Below are 19910 nucleotides of genomic sequence, written 5' to 3'. Positions count from 1 at the left end.
CGCGGGAGGGCAAATCACCTCCATGATCTTGCCCACACTATTTAAGACTATCCGTTCTCAGTCGCTCCAATACATCCCCTTCAGGCTCAGTAATCTGCAACCGCAGCAAACAAAATGGATCAGAACTTGTCATCTATGTCAAGAACGCTACATCACCTGATCGTTCATTTCATTTTGGCACACTCTGAGATTGTAGATATTCTCCGTGAACTCATACTTTCCAGCCTCGTACCGTTCAGACAGCGGCGCATACCTCGTAATGAACTGGTCCATGAGCCATGAAGAGAGAAGCCAAAGCAAGACCCCAGCTCCCAGCGTCTTGAAGAGTTCTACAATGCTGAACCTCGCTATCATCCCTGACTGATGAAAGTTGATTCTAATCCCTGAACACAACATGAGCGAAGGTGTCAACATCAGCTCGGCTCACCTGTTCGCTTGACAAGCATCCTTGCATCGCCGAATCCAACAGCCTGGTACGCGCTGCTCATCCATGAGAGCTGTTTCTTCGCCATGACGAATTCCATCTCATATCTCAGCTCGGGTGCAGGAGGGAACCAACTCCACGTGTTGGAGTACCTGATGTAACAGTCTAGTTCCACCCCCGTGTTCCTCACTGGCGACGTCTCATCGGGAAGAGGAGCATCAATATCAAGGTTTGCAGCTGCAACAACATCTTTGATCGACATCCGCACCGCATTTCCGGTGTTGAACTCCGCAAGAGTCAACGTCGCCATTCTTCCTGTCCCATCATCGCGATACGACACCAGCTTCCCTTTCATTTGTTCGGAGCTGCCTCTGTACCGATCTACTCGGTCCCTGCCAGCTCAACGTCAGATCGCATGTCGCTCATCAGGCAGCAGCGCAAGAACTCACTCAGACCAGAACGTGGGGGCAACAGCTTCATGATGAATCGTGAGAGTGAAGTCCTCAACACCCGCTGCATAATACGAGGACATGTCCTGTGCCTTGAATGGAGAGTCGTGGTCACAGACATCATCAGTTTCGCTGCATCTCCTCGTTTGGCTGCGTTCTTGTATCATCGTTGCGATCAGGATGAACCTGTCGTGGAGATTGCTTTGTGAGATTGTGTAGACATCCGCGAATTTGCATGGAAATTCTGCACAGTACGGCAAATCAGTGTAGTTGAGGCCATGGAAGCCTCCCAGGAGCACAAAGTTGACGCTGCCACTGATGGGCTCTTTTTCCAAGAATCCCCCATATTTGATCAACAAGACAGCGACAACGAACGCTATCACAAGGGTCTTGATCAGGATATCCGCTAGTCCTACAAGCCGGTCTTGGACCCTTACAATCTTGGTTGTCCGATACGACAAGATGTCGTCGATGGGACGCCCAAGGAAGTAGTCCCGTGAGATCCAGTGCGACAACGAGTGCATCATCCTGTTGGGCCCTCCCTATCCTGTCGAAATTTCTCGCACACTCTCCCTTAGCCTCTCCGGTCCGGTAGTTCCTCGGGATTCCTTGCAGTCTCCTCCTCTCGTCCAGTCGCCGTCCGGTTGCAGTCCGGTTGTCGTCGTGCTGCTAGTCTCGTTCTGTCTATCCTCCAACCTCCCGTGTGCCTCCTCCTCGCTCTCCTTCTCTCCTCACACGCGTCGCGCCATCAGCCCTGCCTTCCATGGCATCCAGAAATAGCGCATTGCGCTTTCACCCTCATACCCACCCTGACCCAACCCGAATCTGCTTACCCTCCTCCCCGCACAGAACCAATGTCCCTCATCCCCCAACTATGAGCAACTCTTCGAAAACACCCTGTCCATTAGGGTCTCATCTTCCATATTTCCAGCTTATATTTGAAATATGTTTTATAATATTAAAATATTGAGATAAATTTATAACTGTTACATGAACTTGAACGCCCCGCGAAGGTGATAATCCTTTGGCGATTCGTGAAGAGTCAAAGGAACCTCGGTATGGCCTCATATGAACTTTCGTCACGGTTGCTTCCTGTTGATCAGGATCGGCTTGCTCCTTGTTTCCCTTCTGCCATGCGCTCTGCTTGTCGTTGAAACCTTCAGATCACCTGCATTGTTTTGGCATCATTCCCTTCTGATGCAACACTGCTGAAAAGATTTGATCTGTTTCGTGTGGAGTGTTGGATAACCCAACGTCGAGGTCCCTCAGTTCGATCATCCATGATTCTTTGAAAATCTTGTCTGATAACAAGTTTGTGATCCAAAAATTTACACGAGGATCATGTAATTCTTTGACGGCGTCGTCCTTTCAATTATTCTTGTGAATCATTTGTGCATAAATCACTATGATCTGTCCTGCAGTAAGAACCTGCGCTCTATTCCAATCGATGAATGCTGTGTACTCTTCACATAATTTCACGTCATTTATCCCTTATTTTTATGTGAATTGTACACTCGAATGCTGCTTTCGACTGTTTCTTGTTTGTGCTGTGTCAAATCGATGTACCGACTGTTCAAACACATTTCTATTCTCAAACCCACGTCAATCTGAAGAATTATACAGAGATGCTCTTCAAGATCCTCCCCGCTCAGTCCCTGGCCATGATGCCCCGCTTTGCCTCCGCCCCCATGCTCGAGGAGCGCTTCCCGGACAAGTGGTGAGCAAATTTTTCATTTATTTTGTCGTGCGGTCTGATTGTTGTCTTTGAAGGGACATGGAGGCTCAGTACGATCCCTACGTTCCTGCTCCCACTGGCTTCGATGCCAGCCGCTTCCCTGACAGGTTGGCATACAATCGTGTTTGTATGTATCATGTTCTGAGAGTTGAATTGCAGGTCTGGTGAGGGCAACCAGTACCAGTATGGTGAGGTGTTGCATTAAATCCTTGGATTTAGTTTGAAAAATGAAGATTCGATTTTCCTGTTTTTTTCTTTGAAGAATACGATATGAAAGCTTACAAACAATAGAGCTGTGATTATCCCATCTTTTCTAAAATCTTCTCCAATCTCACTTTATCCGCTTCCAATTTTTCGATGGTTGACTTGTAAGAGCGGATTTCGGCTTTGTGTTTGTCTGCAAGTAGAGTATCAGTTCGACTGCAAGTAGAATTGTAAACTCTTCTACCAGCAAGCTCGGCCTGCATCTTCAAGTGCCGGTTCTCCTCCTGTACTTCACCTTGAGCAATCAGAATGCAATTCATGGGTTGTCACCTCTAATTCTTTCACCCGCGTCTCAAGCTGTGCGACCTTAGCGTGGTTGACGTTGTTGGTGTCGGAGACTGAGGGCCCAGAGGATGTGGCGTGGGTGGCGTGATGGTTCGATGGGGCAAGAGGAGCAGAAGCGGGTGCTGGTGTTACCTTCTGTGGCTCAGCGACTGAGATGCTCTCCCCATGCACAACGGGTCGGATAATTCCGTTCTCTTTAGGATCCATGCTCATTAACATCTGCACACGTTCATGATTAGCCTGCCAACGAGCTCAAAACAGAAGAAGTACCGGAGCAGCATTCTTGCCACTGAACCAATCCTTCGAAGTAAGTGAGGGCTTGCCAGCAAAAGTATCCGGATAAAGATCGAGATGAAAGTGTTCTCCTTTCCGTGGAACTTCAAAGCAAACTGGCTCCATGCTATTCTGTGTCAGCCTGAGCACTCTGATGATTTCATTGTTGGCGACATCAACGGCTCGCTTGCTTATGACTGCGACTCCGCGTTGAGGTTCCTTGGCTTGGAATTGATTCACAAAGTGTTGATATGGTTCAGTGTCTTCAATCTCGAAGTACCGAATGGTGGTGTCACCTTTACCCGCCAAGAACAACATGTTCGTGTCGGGATCGAAGATAGGAAGCAAGGAGCCTGAAGCAATGTCCAGCTGGACCTCTGTGAGCGGTGAGTCTGGGCTTCGCTGATCCCAAAAGAAGATCTGCCTCTCACTCTGCTTAGAGAATCCGATGGTGGCAAACATTGGCCTGTCTCCAAGGAAAGTGAACCTAGCACCTTTCAAACCCTGATGGCCGTTGTATTTGGTTACCACACGGTTCGCACGAGGATCGATAATTCTTGCCATCTTATCCTTGCAGTATGTGCCGTACAAGCTCCCATTGTAATTCCAGTCGAATGCGTGAATTGCATCGGGGTGGTCTTCACAGGTATTCATAGCTTTTCCAGCATTGACATCCCAAATCTTGATCGAGTTATCGTACGAAATGGTTGCCAGGACGTTGTCAGCGACAGAGTTCCAGCGCACGAGAATGATCTTCTTGTAGTGCCCCGCTAGCGTCATCTGCGCTTCCTCTATCGTCTTTGTTGGCCCGTCCTCAGGGAACTTCCAGATCTTGGCGGTAGTATCGTCTGAAGCCGACGCTATACACTCTTGATGGAAAGGAGAGAAGTGCAAATCCGTAACTTGAGCACCATGACCAGCAACGAGGGGCACGTTCTGTGGCAATCGTCCTGGCTTGTTCAATGGCCAGACAACAAATGGACCGCCGCCGCCCCTCCACGGCACAGCGAAGTACTTTGCGTTTGCATCACAGAGATTCGAATCCTGTGCGCTAACATTGGACTGAATGTTTTCATAATGGTCCTCCTTTCTTAGCGTTTTCCCAAAAACGTGCCGAAATTTGGATGATCTTACTACTCCTTTGTTCATTGCTTAGCCGGGCTGGTAAACAATGCACAACTTTGGCAATATCTGAAGATTTCTCTCGTTCAGGTCTCAACGTTCAATCTTCTCTTTCGGGCAGCAGCCTATCCAGCCTCAATGCATTCCCTCTAGTTACAAGTGCAATCCAACTTGTAGCTGACCTTCCTTCGTCCTCAAAAGTCAGGGACAGCGGCTCGAGGGCGTGCAAACGGCGATCGTCTTCCTCTCCTCCAGCCTAGTCGCTCTCTTCAGCAGCGGGTGAGTCTGCTACTTCAATTCTCCTCCTGCCTCGTCAAGTTTCCGTTCTTCTCCTCCTCCCTTACGGTTTCTCCTCCCTTTCCACTGACGCTTGCATGCGCGCCAACTCGCAGCGGCCTGGGTTTAACTAAAAGCTTTACTCAAGAAATTTCGAAAGAGAACTGTATCGATTCGTTCATATTTGAAATTTTTAATGAACAATTTCGATACCAGTGCGGGTACAATGCTCCAAACAATTCGTACATTTGGGCCAAATTTGTCATGCGGGCCGCAGCCGTTACAGAAATAACGGTCTAATCTGGGCCCCCGGGGCCCCGGGCCCCGGAGCCCGGCTAGCAGTGACAGAGTCATTCGGAGCCTCGGAGCCTCCGAGCGGCGATGAGGCAGCCTGCCAGTAGCAGACCGAGATGATCGTGCCGCTGTGCAATGAGCCCAGAGTTTATTTGTTCTCGCTCTTTGACTTGAGGAACTTGGATATCTTCCTCTCAACAGATCCCACCAGCAGGGCGCCGACTGCAACACATCGCCAGTCATCACAAGCGCCGGCCCCAGCACAACTCCAGCAGACCTATCAGTGAGCCACATAGTGCCCATGGCAAGGCGCTGCTCTCCTTCAGAAAGACGTCAAGGCGCTGCAATGCCGCCTGGTAGCAGGAGGCTTCAGTCCCCGGACAACAAGTGGCAGCAGGAGATGTCACCATGTTCTGGTGATTGAAGTAGAACCATGCCATCCCGTTGAACCCTCCAAGAACAGATCCTACTAGAATCTTCCAAACAGTTATCAACATTGTCGTGATTGACGTCGTCGTCGTCGTCGTCATCCTCCTCCTCCTCCTCCTCCTCCACTCATCATCATCATCATCATCATCATCATCATGATGATGATGATGATGATGATCATCATCATCATCATCGTCATCATCATCATCGTCATCATCATCATCATCATCATCATCATCATCATCGTCATGATTCTCTTCTTCTTCAAAGAGCAGCCTGATGTTCACCTGTGCTGGAGTGTGGAAGCCAGCTCTCACTCTCCATGCAGCGGAGTAGGTGGAGAAAATGAGCAGGGAGGAGGTGACGATCGTCCTTGCCGCCATCGGCCAGTCTGTCCACACGTTGATCGCCTTCAGGACGATCACGTTCGTTCGATGAAACCTGCCCCTCCTCTCCTCCCCCTCCTCCCTCTCCTCACCGCAGAGAGGTAGAGCGACAGGAAGAAGAGGCTCATGGCATGACCTAAGTTGCTTGCTCAGCTGCAGAGACATGCAAGCATTCGTTGCCCTCACTGGATGGCATTCCAGGGTCGGAGACCGGAGCTCCGTCAGGTCTCTTCTCGGCTAGCAGTCGCTTCAGCAGCTGCAGTCACTCCTGGATCAGCAAGACGCTGAAACTCGCTCGCTCGCTCGCTCTCCCTCCTCCTCCTCCCTTCCTCCTCCTCTTCAGCACCTTCCCTAGCGCTGCGTTCCCAAGAGCGCCGCCGATGGCCGCGATGGTCACAGCATCCCTCCGCCAACTGCATGCAAGTCACGCCTCTGCCTCCCTGATGCGAGGAGGGGAACATGAGGAAAGCGGCGGCAGTGAGCGAGACCAGCCATCGCGTGTTCTTCGCGATCTCCCAACCGAACTGTCGCAGGAGGCTGAGCATTCCCTGCTCCACCGCGCTGCTTCCCTTGTCTTGGGTCATGGCGATGGTACTTCTGCCGTCCCACCAAGTCTTTCTGCGTCCTGCCCAGAATGGCAGGGCGGTAGATGATAGGACAGAGGAGGAGGAGGGAGAAGAAGCGGAGAGAGAAGAGAGATGGGTTGATGACGAGAAGGGAACTCCAGGTGACGAGAACAGACAGGAGGAACCCAGAAAGGAACGTGAAGAGGGCGAGGAGGGCGAGGAGGGAGAAGAGAGAGAGGAGAGAGAGGAGGGAGAGGATCGGAGTCCAGGAGGGTTCAGCTTGTTTGGAAGAGCCTCGTGCACAAACGCGAAGGCAGCGCTCGGCGTCAGGAGCAAGACGAGGGTGGCGGCCGCATGCATGAAAGGAGACTGAGGCGAGCCTGCACGATGAAGCCAATCGCAAACTAAAGATGCGGAGGGGAGGGAAGGGAAGGGGAGGGAGGGAGGGGAGGGAGGGGAGGGAGGGGAGGGAGGGGAGGGAGGGGAGGGAGGGAGGGAGTAAACAAAGAAAGGAAGACGAGTAGAGGAGATTTCGAGACGAGGAGAGCGTCGCATGTGTCAGTATCAGTTTTGATGATTGCTTGCTGCAGTATGAAGGTGTAGAAGCCTCAGCCGTGCCATGGTGAGCCGCACGTTACTCTCCATCCTCCTGTCCTGTCTGGAAGTTGCAACTGCATTCTTCCACCATTATGGTCGACACCCTCGTGCAAGGCACGGGCCGCAGGGGAACACTGCGACCATCCAGGTCGGCGACATGACATGCAGGGAAGCATGGTTCGAACAAGTTCTCGATCACTTCTCTTGGCGCAATGACAGCAGGTGGCAACAGAGATACTACGTGTGCCAGGAGACAGAACAGCAGCTCGCCAACCCCGCCGCCACCATCTTCTTCTACTGCGGGAATGAGGGAAACGTCGAGATGTACATCAGAAACACCGGGCTCATGTTCGAAAACGCCAAGTCATTCTCTGCCATGCTCATCTTCGCTGAGCACAGATATTACGGCAAGAGCTTGCCGTTCGGCAACGACTTCAGTGCTGCAAGCTTGCGGTACCTAAGCCATGAGCAAGCGCTCGCCGACTATGCCGTCCTCCTCGATGACTTCAAGCGCAAGCACAAGATGGTTCGGGCGAAAGTGATCGCTTTCGGGGGAAGTTACGGGGGCATGCTGAGCGCGTGGTTCAGAATGAAGTACCCGCACATAGTCGAGGGGGCAGTAGCAGCGTCAGCGCCCGTCCTCTCCTTCCACTCCAGCGATAAAGGGCCATGGAGGAGCGAGAAGTACTGGGAGATCGTGACCAGAGACGCGTCAGGAGCAGCAGGAAGTGACGAGAGGTGCGTTCCCCTCGTCAGACAGTCTTGGCCCATCATCGATTCCATGGGAGCATCTGAGAGCGGCCGGGAGTCTCTTGCTGCTCTCTTCCGGTTGTGTGAGCCGTTGGCGTCTCCCGGGGAAGTGAACGACCTCAAGCTCTTCATCGCCATGGCGTTCGACACCATGGCGATGGGCAACTATCCCTTCCCCTCGGACTACTTGACCGGGGGCATCGGGAAACTCCCGCCATGGCCAGTGCGCGAGGCTTGCAAGCTTCTCTCCTCCTGCGGCGACTGCAAGGCAGAAAACTTGCTGGACTCTTTGTGCTCAGCGATCTCGCTGCTCTACAACGCCAGCGGGGATCAAGCTTGCCTGCATCTGCCGGAGGACTCTTCGTATGCCGGCATCTGGGACTTCCAGTGGTGTACGGAGATGCTGCCACAGGAGACGTACTTCAAGCGGGACGGGAAACGCGACATGTTCTTTCCCTTCTCTATCAGCTCCAAGGAGATAGACCAGCACTGCAAGTCTAAGTATGGTGTCATCCCTCGGAGAGGATGGATTGAACAGCTCTATGGAGGACTGGAGGTATCAAGTCCCTTACCTTCCTTCTCCCTCCCCCCTCCCCTTTTCGTCCTGCCCCCTTCTCCGTCTCACTGCCCTGCAGGGAATCAAGAGAGCGTCCAACATCATCTTCAGCAACGGCGAGTTCGACCCGTGGGCGGCTGGCGGCGTCAACGTCTCGGAGGTGAAGGATGCGGCGGCTCGTGGGGTTGAAGCTGTGTGGATAGAGGAGGGGGCCCATCATTTGGACCTCTTCTTCAGCCACCCGGCAGACCCTCCATCAGTCAAGAAGGTGAGTGCGAGGGGGAAGGAGTTGGGGACGGAAGAAAGGAGACGAAGGGGGAGGGAGGCAGAGGGTGGGGAGGACCAGCTTGACCGAGGCGCAGGCAAGGCAGATGGAGGTAGCTTGCATCAGCAAGTGGCTGCACTGGAAGGAGCCCAAGGAGCCGAGCAAGCAGAGGATGGGAGCCGTGCCTATCAGCCAGGACGACTAGCGTATCAATAATTCACATATGTACAAGGTCGCGAACTCCCTCAAGCACTTCCAGCAGACGCTTCCCCCTCGTGTGCATGCTGTGAGCAGGCGGGAAAAGGCCCATCGCATGCTCCAGCGTCTGCTGCACGTCCGAAACGAACTCATCGGGAGACTTGTAGCCCTCCTCCTGTGTCGTCTTTCAGGATCGCCTAAACACTCCCCTCCTTTCTCACCTGCAGCTTCATCCCGATGCTCGACAAGTCCATCACCCCCTCCTCCCGGTTCCAATTTCTTGCGGCCACACAAGAAAAGGCGCCGATGGGCTCGAGGAATGGACCGGCGTCCCTTTCCTGACATAGAAAGTTGAGGACGAGCGCGCAATTCACCTTCCACGCCTGCAAGAGCAAGGTCAAGAGAGGACTGGAAGCAATGGGAAGTCGGACCTCTGCTTCAGTGAGCTTGCTCAGGACGTTGAGGTTTCCACTAAGCACGTTGCGATAGGCGTTGAGGAAAGACAGAAAAAGCCGACGAGCCTGACGGTGGATGGAGTGGGAGGGAGGGTTGTAGCACATGGCGTTGTCGAAGACCAATTTGATGTCTGCAAAGAAGTCGTGCAGCCCCGCTGAGTCCATTGGGTAGGATCCTGCGGGTCAAAAGTCAAGCATCTCACAACCTCCGGCACGCTCTCACCGTCTCTGAGCTTCGTCTGCACGGTTCCAAGGTCCATTGGGCGAGCAATCACTTGGAAATAATCAGGGCAACCATCTCTCACGGGATCCACCGGCTCGAGGAAAGGAGCTGCATCAAGGCGGCTTGAAAGACGACGAAGCAGATGAGTGCAACGATCCTGGAGGTGCTTGTACAGGTTGGAACGCATGCTGTCTCTTTGTGGAATCACAGAGTTCTGTGTTAACAAAGGATTCTCGCTTGACATACTGTCAAAAGCCTCGAGGTCTGCCAGAGGTTGATCTGGCAACCCCGACGAGAAATAAGATCCACGATAACTCGAGTCATGCTGGGAGCACAAGTTTTCCAGTGTGGACTGTATCATGGAAACATGTTTCAACATACAACCGCACAAATCGTCCAACAGGTGATTCCATTCCGCAGCAACTTGTTCCAAGCAAAGATCTGCCCGCAATTTGTAGGCAACCTGTTTCTCATTCCCAAACAGCATGCTGCAAGCCCGAGAAGGCAAGCACAACGAGTCTTCAATGGGCTGTGATGACGCAGCTGCTGAACCTAACAGAAGTCTGCCCTTTCCCTTCTTGTTAAATCGTGAACGGCAGCCATTGAACAAGCCTGCAAATTTCTTTTTCATCACAACTCTTCCCACTTTGTCCAAGCAGAAGCTAGAAAGCTGAAACCTGTTATTCTCAGTGAACGGCATGCCGTGAGATCGTGATCTGGGATTCCTCCGTGTTATGATGTATCTCTTGGGCTTCGCAGCGAAGAGGCTGTTGACACCAGAGTATGGAACAATTTCCGAAGTTGAGCCAGAAAGAGACTCTGAGTAAGCGAGCGAGCTAAAGTCTCCTCCAAGCAAGCCATTTCTCTCAGCTAGTTCTGAAGTTGATGAGTTTCGGCGCTCGAGATGCAAGCTATTCATGAGCATCCAGGGTCTATAATTGTGCTGCACATCTTCGTCGCCATTTGTCGCTTGTCGTTCTCTGGCTTTGGATATCAAAGAAGTCACTGAATTCTCCCGGAACACTTCGTTGATGATATGACGATAGGTAGGCTTTAATTTCTTCTCGGAAAACCTGTCAAGAGAATGAGCATGAAGCAATAGTACAACAGAGAATAAGGAGAGGGAGGGAGGGAGGGAGGGAGGGAGGGAGGGAGGGAGGGAGGGAGGGAGGGAGGGATAAATCTTACTTATACATAGCGAATTTGGATGGATCATAAACATATCTACAAAACAGTTGTGGGCTTCCACGGTTTTGGTTCTCTGTTTCCAATGCCTTGAAAGGTTTTTGAACGAAGCCAACAGAAACCGCGCCCAAGAGTTGCTCCTTGAAAACGAAATCCTCATGAAAAGAATAAAAAACTTCTTGTATTTGCATCCTTGAGACATTCTGTGACAAGTGTGTGCTCAACTTGGAGTTGATTTCATCCGGAATATCTGATGACGTGTACATCCACCTGCAAGCACTACCTATCAGAAAAATGTGCAATTGCGTTATCACCAGTACCTTAGCCGAATGAGCTTGGTCCAAGGGTTGATACCTACCAGGTGTCCCAAGCGCTCAGTATTGTCGCTTCGAGCAACTCGGACGAATTGTCCAGAAAAGAACTTGTGACCATTCACATTGCAAAGAAACCCCTCCTGTCGATCAATACGGTCAGAAAACAATATCCTTGACAGTAGATAGACCTCCTCGAAATTGGCAACTTTCGTGTTATGAAAACGAAAATCCTTATCAGGAATGTTCCGAACAGGCAACGACTTGACAGCCTACAACATAAAAGAATCAATGTAGACATTCGAAAACTTGTAGGTACCTTTTTCACAATAGATATCCACAAGTGACGAATCTGGGCTCTAGTTAACTTCAAGCGCTTTTGCACATCATCGAAGGGAGGATATGGCAAAACGAGTAATTCCGGCATTTTCTCCTGTTCAAACATTCGTATTCAACAAATATCATCGCAAAATAAAAATCGCAAACCAGCAGAAGTCTCGCGTCTGTAGCATCACGCAATTTCGAAAATCCTTGTGAGGGATTTTCGATACGAACTTCAAAGCATTGGGGTGAATCCACTGCAAGCTCGTATACTTGCCTCAACAAACGTTCGCCATGTCCCATTCGTTGGAAAGGAGGAAGAATAACAAATTGACTGATACGATAACAAAACGAAGTATTCTCTCCATCATTTTTGCACTTGGTTTTTCCAAGGATACAGTCTTTTGCACAAAGATACTTGTATATAGTGACGAAACCAACAAGCTCAAGATCAGCTTGTTGCGCTGAATCCCCATCGTTCCCCTGTGACTTTGTTTCCTTCTGCTTCAACCTTCGGTAGAGCGTGAGGAGTTTCCAATTTGGATCTGCCTTAATATAAGAAGATTTTTCAATCATCCACATCGCCAAGGATTGCAATCTGTTAGCAAACTGATGGACTTCGGGATTCTCGAGAGAAGAAAAATAAAATTCGAATTGATCCTCAGCGAGGGTTTCTTTCTCGTTCATGGATCTTGGCACAACATGGCTGATGTTGTAGCCTCCTACTTTCAATCCTATTTCTTGCATTGGATTTTTTGCAAGCTCACTGCGTAAATCCTCCGTGCTTGATAAATAATCGCATGGAACAAACCTCTTGATGCAATTCACTACGTCCGTAGCGTTCAACCCATGCTCTTGCAGCATCTGCTCAGAGTGTCGCGATGTCGAAGAGAAGCGAATCAACGGTCTAAGACTGTTCGAAGCATACAGAATTTCTACTTTTGGATTCACGTATCCAGTTATCTCCTCCCTTTGTCCAAAAATCTACCAAACTGTATCAGAACAACTGTATATGCAGGCAAGGATGCAGGCAGGCAACAAGGCAGGAAAAGAGAGAAGCTGGCACAACAACAGGTAGAAGATCACCTGATGAGTAAACAAAGGAGAGAAGCTCTTCTGCTCCGTATCGATGTCATGTACAGATCCAACTAGCTTGATTTTCACGACGTCGTTGGCGAATACTGAGCAAGCCCTGGATTGTATGATGTCTGCCTTGTGCAAGCGGAAATTCTCTGAAGCACCATAGCTCATCAATCTCTCCTCCATGTTCGGGCAATGAGGAGAAGAACCTCTCGACAAGTCTGAAACAGATCGACTCTCTCCGAGGACCTTGGGAAGGTAAACTCCAGCAAGGGGCGCAGCATGATTTCGTGCCAGCGATCGACGGTTTGGGTATCGGGATCGAGATGCCCCAGGAGAGTTGGCGTTGTCCTCTAGGGGACTACCCGCGACCCCCGCAGCCGTCTCCGCAGAGTGCACTAGCTTGCCCTCAGCAAGATGCGACTCTTGTGACGTCACCTCTGAGCCGACCTTGCATGCTCGTCGCGGAATGCTGGGACTGTTGGCGAGGGCTTTTGCGCAATGATCACTGCAACTGAATGCATCGTCGAACGCCCTGAGCTCACTTTCCGTCTGATACTCATCGCAGGTCATGACACAATCACCACCTCCTCGGATCCTGGTCGTCAGCACGGCAAGTAATCTCGATTTATCTGCACGATCAAAACTTCCTCCTTCCCCCCACATGTTCATGTCTGAGTCACAGACCGTCAGGAGCGCCAGCAAGCCCACGGCCCCCAGGGCAAAACCTTTCTTGGACCTCCGAGAGGAGGAAAACGGCATTGCTGATGAAGGTTCTTCGAAGGAGCTGTCAGCCGGGGCTTCGAGAGAGAAGAAAGAGACGTCAAGCGTTTAATGTACTCTGTTTGGTGATGAGGGAGAGGGGAGAGAGGGAGCACCAGGAGGGCGATGCTGCTCCTCCTCTCCCTGCCACTGCACCATAGCACGTTAATGCCATTGGCGCATTTCTTAAAAACGTTTTTATGTAAACATTTATTATAAAATAAATTATTTTATTTGGTATAGTACTTAGAAATAATTAGCCAACTGCAGGCAGAACCCAAACTTCAGTACGTCGAGATTTTGATCTCAATTGATAAAGTATTTAGTATTTATTTTTTCGGTAACTCATAAGTTTGAGACCCATTGATACCGGTAAATTGTAAAACCAGATATAATTTGATAGTACAAATAAAAATATCTATAAACACGGGTACACAATTTTTTTTTGTCACATTTGCCATGGGAGGGTGGGTGAATGTGTGTCATTGGTAGGGTGAGGGTAGGTACAGAAGGGGTACATTTAAGGTCAAAACGATGGGTGCGAATTACTCTCAGTGGGGCACTCTGCTACCTGGGGGCGGTAAACAAGTGTCCAGAAGGTGGGGTCCTTGCAGTCCCAAGAAGGAAGTATATATGTGAGGGTGGGGGTACTCATTACCCAGGTTTGTCTGGATCGAAATCAGAGAAATGTAGGGGTGATACATCACTTTGACTTGATGTCTGGGGGTGGGGTGGAGGAAACGCAAAGGGGGTGCCATTTGGTGCCATGGCGGCCAGTGTCAGAGACGAAGAGGAATGCGAGGACGAGGGTGGGGGTGAGGATGAGGATGATGAAGTTCTATGTACAATGAAAAGGTGAATGTCACGGATGATGATAATGGTGGATTGAAGGTGAGCGAAGAAGGAAGAAATCGAAGTAGAAGATTGATGAGAGCACAGACGCGAAAGAGGAAGCTAGGAGGCAAAACCAGTGTAGACCTGCTTGGGAAGTGGATCCTTGACCTGAGACTACTGTGCAGGTGAGATGGATTTGAAGCACGATAGCGATAAGCAAGAGCACGACGTGTTCAAAGACACGCCTGTCAGGTTCTTGGGATATGCCAACGAGCTCGGTGAATCCTTTCGTCCTGTGGTCCCGCGGTCGTGGGTGACAGCCTCCTACGTCCTTGCGGGGTCATACGTTCTAGCAGACACCACACACAAATCGTGGGAGTCGATGTCAGATAAGCAGAAGCATAGCTCTGACAGAATGAAGATGGCCATCGAACGGGGGTTGGATACAGCACTGTGGCAGGGGCTGGCAAGCATAGCTATCCCTGGAATCGTCATCAACAGAATCGTGTGGGCGGCTTCGAAGGTCAAAGTTCCTGTCCGCTACAGGAGCATCTTCCCTACGGTAATGGGATGAGGAGAGGTTGGCAACCAGGTGTGCCTGCTGACGATGCATGGCAGGCGATGGGGCTAGCAAGCATCCCCTTCATTGTCACCCCGATAGACTGCATGGTTCACCATGTGGCTGACTGCACGTACCGGCCTCACATCAAGAAGGTTGCGGCGTTCGGCACCAGCCTGTTGCATCCTCCCGGGCAGGAGAGAGGGTTCAGTACTGGGTCGGGAGCAGAGGGCGCTGACGCATAAAGAGATGATCTTAGATTGAAATCAATAAATTCTACAGCTGGCGAGGAAGAGATTCGAGAGGAGAGAGTGAAGGGAGGAGGGCAGGAACAGAGGCCGAGGACGAGGAATATGCTGAAGATGTTGAGGACTTGGTCTCTGGGCCTGGAGCTGCTCAAGCGCTGGAATTGGCCGGAAGATCATCGTACAAAATCCACGATGGTGAATCTTTGCTCCTGCGGGTTGGGCGGCAAAGCAAGATCCACCAGCCGAGGGGCTTCACGACTGGGGGACGGCTCCTGTTGCAACTCTGACTCGCTCACCTAAGGAAGGAGTGAGTAGGGAGTGATTGTAAGAATGAGCAGAGAAGATCGGAGGAAGGGGTAAGAAGGGAGGATTAGGAGCAGGCAAAAAGAGGAAGAGCATCTGCATGAGGGAAGTGAGAGCAAGCTTACCGCTGGTTGCAATGTGACAGCGGGCGAGCGATGCACCAGGTCGACGTCGTCCTTTCCTCGATGGATGGCACAGAAGCGAACCACATGGTCGACGTTGCTGCCGAAACAAGGCTGCTTCCCGCATCCTGCGCTTTGGCACTTCCTATAAGAAATTATGTCAGAGGAGCAGGAAAACCAAACGACAGAGACATGCGCGAGAGCACTAGTCGCACCTGCTCTTTACATTGACGTGAGTGCGCAGCTTGTGCTGCATGCAGAAGCGAGGGATGCCGTCCTCCGCACTGCCAAAGGAAGGTCGCTTGAGACAGCCGAAGGGATACTGACACTTCCTCGACTTCATGTCGATGAAGTTTTGGGGGCGATGCGACTTGCAGAAGCGAGCGAACGACTCGGACGGGTGGCCGTAGGAGGGATGGCGGACGCATCCTTCCACTTCACACCTCCTCCGATGTATCACATCCACATGATCTGCCAACCTATGGATGCCGCACAGGGTAGCGCTCGTGCCCGATAACCCGAAGCTGGCTGCAAACTCGCAGTTGGGGAAGCTGCAGCGCCTGGACTTTGAGATCCTGGAGTTGGCAAAGGGCGGCTCGCCCTCGCGCTCTAGCACGTCGCACAAGGAGTCCAGCTCTTGCATCGAGCTCTCCCAGGACCCCGTGCGGGACAAGTCCGCCAGCTCAGCCCTCGTGGGCCTTTTCGACAGATTCACTTCGTCACTCCTTCGATGCCGCTTGCAGTGTCGCGCGTCTCTCCTGATTCCCCCCACCGGCCCGAAGTTGGCATACCTGCTGCAACTGTAGCAGCGTGTGCTTAGTGAGATGCTTCCTTTCACGAACTGCGAGCATGTCCTGCAGAGGAAGGTCTTCCACTTCCCTCCCACTCCCTCAGTGATCCCCCTGGTCGCATCCATGTCCTTGCACAAGCTGCAAACTCGCCTGCTGCTCTCCCCTGATATTGGCTCGTCGGATTGAGGCTCGACCGAGCAGGAGCCCACGTTCTCATGCAAATCAGAACCGTAAGCAGCGGGAAGAAGCCACTCGTCGTAGGAAACGGCATCGATTTCCATATGCTGCGTGATGTTGACGGCCTGGATTGTCTCCATATCAGTAACAACAACCCACAAAAGGTAGAGGAGTGAGGTGTGGGAGGTGTGAAGCATTTTCAGGAATGTGGCAGAAACACAAGCAAGAGTGCGGCGGGACATACCAGGGAGGGGAGAAAGAGGGAGGAAGAAGAGCAAGGGATCTAGCAAATGAGCAAGAGGAGCAAGAGGAGCAGGAGCAGCGATCCGAGTGGGAGAAGAGAAGGGGAAGGGGCAGGGGCAGGGGCAGGGGCAGGGGCAGGGGCAGGGGCAGGGGCAGGGGCAGACCTCTGATTCAGAATCCGTCACTGGACTCTGCATTCCTTTGAATTGCAGACTCTGCCAGATCCTCCTGAACCCTTCCCATTCGGTCGAACCCTTGACCAGGCAGGACGAGACGGTGCTGTCCGAGGGTGTGAAGCTTCGTGGGTGGTGTTCCTCGGTGCAGCAAGAGAGAGTTGAGGCGAATAGAAGCAGGAGCAAGAGAGTCGATCTTAGCATGAAGGATGCTGGTCTCCCTTGAGTGAAGCTGTGCAAGGTACCTTTAAACGACCTTCATCCAAGAGGCTGCCCTTAAAGTGAAGGCAGTGAGCATAACGGCACAGGTTGGCCATCCAGCATTAAATTCTGCAGCCTCAGTTTCTCGAATGTCTTGAAGCGCTTCAGTAGCCTACCAGGCAAAAACTCAGAGAGGGAAAATACTTCAGAGCTCATGGTTGTGACAACTGACTTTGTGATATTTCACATACTCCTTTCCCATCGTAAACATGCGTCCAACTCCACTGATTTTTACTACACTGTTCATCCCCATGTTTACTGTGTCTGTTCTTCATGATTATGTCTTTTTCGCTATTCTCACTTGTATGCATACCTCAATATTGTTGTTAAAGACAATTTCTCACGCCATATCTCCAAGGTTATACATACTTGCCTTCTCTCTTTCTTCCCTCCTAGATATAAAGAAACATAGGTCCTGTCAAATATTCGCATACCATCTTGCATCTTATCGTGCGCTTAAATCATCTATGACATCCATGTCCCTTATACATTTCAGTTTTAATACATTTCTAATTCACAGATGTTCGAAAAGCTCATTCTACCCTTCTCTTGTTTGCTATTTCTAATTTCGTCCTTTGTCTCAGTTTTCACGTCACCAAATCTCGGTGTTTCAGTCGTCACCTTCTCACTGTCTCGTATGTCCTACTTCTTGCACATCATTTGCTTCAATGTTCCGCCGCCTCCTCCTCCCCCTCGCTTCTATCGTCCTGTGCTTGGTCCCCTTCCCTCCTATCTGCATCTCTCATTTTTGCTGACATATAAATCCGCCCTCCAGGTACCCTACCCCGACTTCAATCCTTGGCGCTACCCCTACCACCCCATGTTCGTTATTAGTCCCCATCCCCACCCCCGGTCTCCATCATTTCTTTACTTCTACCAATAGGTACCTACCCCACAACACTTTCGCATACCCTACCCCCTACACCTTCAAACTTGGACCCTCATACACATTCCAAAGAACAACCCCACCCCAATCAATCAGTTCTACACCTCTTGACATTTGCACCCCTCCCAACCACACCACACCACAATCATGCTTTTTGGATACTGACCACCCCCCCACTGGAGGTCAAAAGTACCCTTTCTTCCCGAACCATATCACTACCCCTACCCTTGTCGGACAAAATAGCACTTTACTTTATGTGTCATGATTTTATATGTAGTTTTATAATTGCTATTCTTGTACAAGCTCTTTTTAAATGTCCAGTACTGTGTATAATTCTTCTACAAGATACTTTTAACATCTGTACCAATCGAAAGGGGGGCAGGGTCTGGGCAGGGTCAGGGGCAGGGAAAACAGGGATAGCAAGGCAGATGGCAGGATGACGAGAGGGAGGGAGCCGGGAACTTGACTCATAATGCAGGACAGAAGTTGCCTCAATGCAGACTAGAGATGGATCCCATCCCTTTCCTCTTCCGCTCAATATAGTTTACTGCAAAGCGCTCTAAAATCTCCAATCCTTTCTAGTAGACTGGCAGTTCTCAAATGCTGGTAACGCGAGTGTCCTCAAACACTCAAGACCCCTTTGGGTGTTATGTACCTGCCTCTCAAACTCATTTCACCTTTCCGCACGAGCTGCAAAACATGGCTTCCGACGGGCTTGGCTTCCCGCAGTGCATGCAGAATATCCCGGCATCGGCGCTGCCGTTAACTTGAGGAGCAGGCAGGCCGTCTTTCTTCCATCCTCGTAGGAATTTGAGGCGGAGGTTTAGCGCGTTGTTGAAAGTGATCTCACCGCCCTCGGGATTAAAGTCCTCCAGCATGGATCCCATGTAGTCCACGTAGATGACCCCGTCTTGTCCCTTGTGCATCATGTGGAGCGACTGCTCCTGTGTCTGGTTCGCCACAGCCCTTGGGCCTTGACCTTTACGTCCAACAGTGTTGTGCTGACCGCCGCTGCAGAATACATCAGCATGAGCAACTTAACAAGTTAGCCTTTGGCCCAGCAGCGCTTGCCTGATGATCAACTTGGTGCCTTCCACGTAAGCTTCGGTGAAAAGCACAGGTTGCGTTCTTGAATTGTAATTCACCACCTGCCCTCCTCCATCCAGGGGCTGTATCTGCCAGCTCCCTTGCATCTTGTCAATGATCTTCTTTACCTCCGCATCGGACAGCTTGACGGCATTCTTCGGAATGCCTCGCACGAGAGGCATCTTCACTCCTGCCATCGCAACGAAGCAGCTCATACAGCCTCCCATCTCCTTCGGGAGAGGAAGGCGTTGGCTGAAAGGAGTATCGCAGTAAATGGCTTCATTGTCGTGCTGAGGCTTGACGACCATCTGCATCAAATGAGTCATCCCAACCCTGTACAAGTATGAAGCAGGTGCTCTGCCATGGTGCGCTTGCCTAAACACTACTGCTTGTCTGAACCCTGTGCCACCTGACCTCATCATCTATGTAGGCCTCGTATCAACTGCGTTATTAAAGTTTCCTGTCATCTCATATGAAGTATGGTGCTGGTACAACTGCATGGAAAACGGAAATACATCATTGAACATCACGAAGCCAAAGCCTCAGGCGAGCAAGGAAGTATCTATACATGATAGAGCAAACAATTTTTCGTTTGGATGGACATTGCATTGTTTATCAGAATGTAGAGAGGTTGTGCAGGAGGGAAGGTTGCAGCCTGAGGCACGGGGACCTCCTCGAGGGCGTGTACAGGATCACAAGCACGCAGCCCATCCCTGATGTTCACAGGAGCACGAAGTTGAAAAGATTTCGCAGTCGAAGTTGATAAATCCTGTCGCAGTGACCGGTACTGTAGTAGCTAACGGAAATGTAATCAGATCTGTAACCGTAGTTTAGATGTGTTTTGTCTTTATAAACTCTTATAAGATGTTATAATAATAATGTATAGGTGCTCTTTTAAAATCCGCTTTCACTTTTTAAAGGATAGGTGGGAAGGGGAAGTGAGGGGTGGGGGTGGTTGATAATATGTATGGGCGAAGGGTAATTCTAAGAGGGAAGGGGGGTACTCAAACGAAGAAGGTAG

At 50.8% G+C, this 19910-nt stretch overlaps 9 protein-coding genes across 9 annotated transcripts; 3 read left to right on the top strand and 6 right to left on the bottom strand.

Annotated features, from left to right (window-relative positions):
- Nucleotides 1–37: 37 nt before the first annotated feature.
- On the bottom strand, nt 38–1400 carry GUITHDRAFT_134531 (hypothetical protein; the record flags this gene model as incomplete). The annotated part of the gene is made up of 4 exons (XM_005838564.1): nt 38–94; nt 157–383; nt 428–816; nt 874–1400. The coding sequence occupies 4 exons, from the start codon at nt 1398–1400 to the stop codon at nt 38–40; spliced, it is 1200 nt and encodes a 399-aa protein (XP_005838621.1).
- A 1098-nt stretch (nt 1401–2498) lies between these two features.
- Nucleotides 2499–2813, top strand: GUITHDRAFT_102901 (hypothetical protein; the record flags this gene model as incomplete). Its single annotated transcript, XM_005838563.1, has 3 exons — nt 2499–2590; nt 2644–2715; nt 2768–2813. 3 exons carry the CDS (start codon nt 2499–2501, stop codon nt 2811–2813), a joined length of 210 nt encoding a protein of 69 aa, XP_005838620.1.
- Nucleotides 2814–2907: 94 nt separating this feature from the next.
- Nucleotides 2908–4579, bottom strand: GUITHDRAFT_134530 (hypothetical protein; the record flags this gene model as incomplete). Its single annotated transcript, XM_005838562.1, has 4 exons — nt 2908–3005; nt 3057–3096; nt 3143–3376; nt 3428–4579. 4 exons carry the CDS (start codon nt 4577–4579, stop codon nt 2908–2910), a joined length of 1524 nt encoding a protein of 507 aa, XP_005838619.1.
- Nucleotides 4580–5270: 691 nt separating this feature from the next.
- Nucleotides 5271–6521, bottom strand: GUITHDRAFT_134529 (hypothetical protein; the record flags this gene model as incomplete). Its single annotated transcript, XM_005838561.1, has 8 exons — nt 5271–5344; nt 5400–5475; nt 5530–5598; nt 5839–5961; nt 6030–6073; nt 6124–6193; nt 6284–6350; nt 6397–6521. The coding sequence occupies 8 exons, from the start codon at nt 6519–6521 to the stop codon at nt 5271–5273; spliced, it is 648 nt and encodes a 215-aa protein (XP_005838618.1).
- A 736-nt stretch (nt 6522–7257) lies between these two features.
- On the top strand, nt 7258–8876 carry GUITHDRAFT_157202 (hypothetical protein; the record flags this gene model as incomplete). Its single annotated transcript, XM_005838560.1, has 3 exons — nt 7258–8406; nt 8486–8674; nt 8769–8876. 3 exons carry the CDS (start codon nt 7258–7260, stop codon nt 8874–8876), a joined length of 1446 nt encoding a protein of 481 aa, XP_005838617.1.
- Nucleotides 8877–9378: 502 nt separating this feature from the next.
- GUITHDRAFT_49561 (hypothetical protein) lies at nt 9379–9689 on the bottom strand (the record flags this gene model as incomplete). The annotated part of the gene is made up of 2 exons (XM_005838559.1): nt 9379–9479; nt 9548–9689. Coding segments are annotated over 2 exons (243 nt in total), but the record flags the coding sequence as incomplete, so codon positions are not given.
- A 4534-nt stretch (nt 9690–14223) lies between these two features.
- On the top strand, nt 14224–14886 carry GUITHDRAFT_85038 (hypothetical protein). Its single transcript, XM_005838558.1, has 2 exons — nt 14224–14602; nt 14659–14886. Exons 1-2 carry the CDS (start codon nt 14231–14233, stop codon nt 14842–14844), a joined length of 558 nt encoding a protein of 185 aa, XP_005838615.1. The 5' UTR covers nt 14224–14230; the 3' UTR covers nt 14845–14886.
- Nucleotides 14887–15332: 446 nt separating this feature from the next.
- Nucleotides 15333–15837, bottom strand: GUITHDRAFT_42604 (hypothetical protein; the record flags this gene model as incomplete). The annotated part of the gene is made up of 2 exons (XM_005838557.1): nt 15333–15417; nt 15488–15837. Coding segments are annotated over 2 exons (435 nt in total), but the record flags the coding sequence as incomplete, so codon positions are not given.
- A 2634-nt stretch (nt 15838–18471) lies between these two features.
- Nucleotides 18472–19308, bottom strand: GUITHDRAFT_134524 (hypothetical protein; the record flags this gene model as incomplete). Its single annotated transcript, XM_005838556.1, has 3 exons — nt 18472–18814; nt 18952–18989; nt 19018–19308. 3 exons carry the CDS (start codon nt 19306–19308, stop codon nt 18472–18474), a joined length of 672 nt encoding a protein of 223 aa, XP_005838613.1.
- Nucleotides 19309–19910: the final 602 nt, after the last annotated feature.

The sequence above is a fragment of the Guillardia theta genome, assembly GCF_000315625.1.
Source record: "Guillardia theta CCMP2712 unplaced genomic scaffold GUITHscaffold_11, whole genome shotgun sequence".
NCBI lineage: Eukaryota > Cryptophyceae > Pyrenomonadales > Geminigeraceae > Guillardia > Guillardia theta.
Note: the sequence above shows the minus strand (reverse complement) of the source record. Positions and strands in the feature narration are given on the sequence as shown.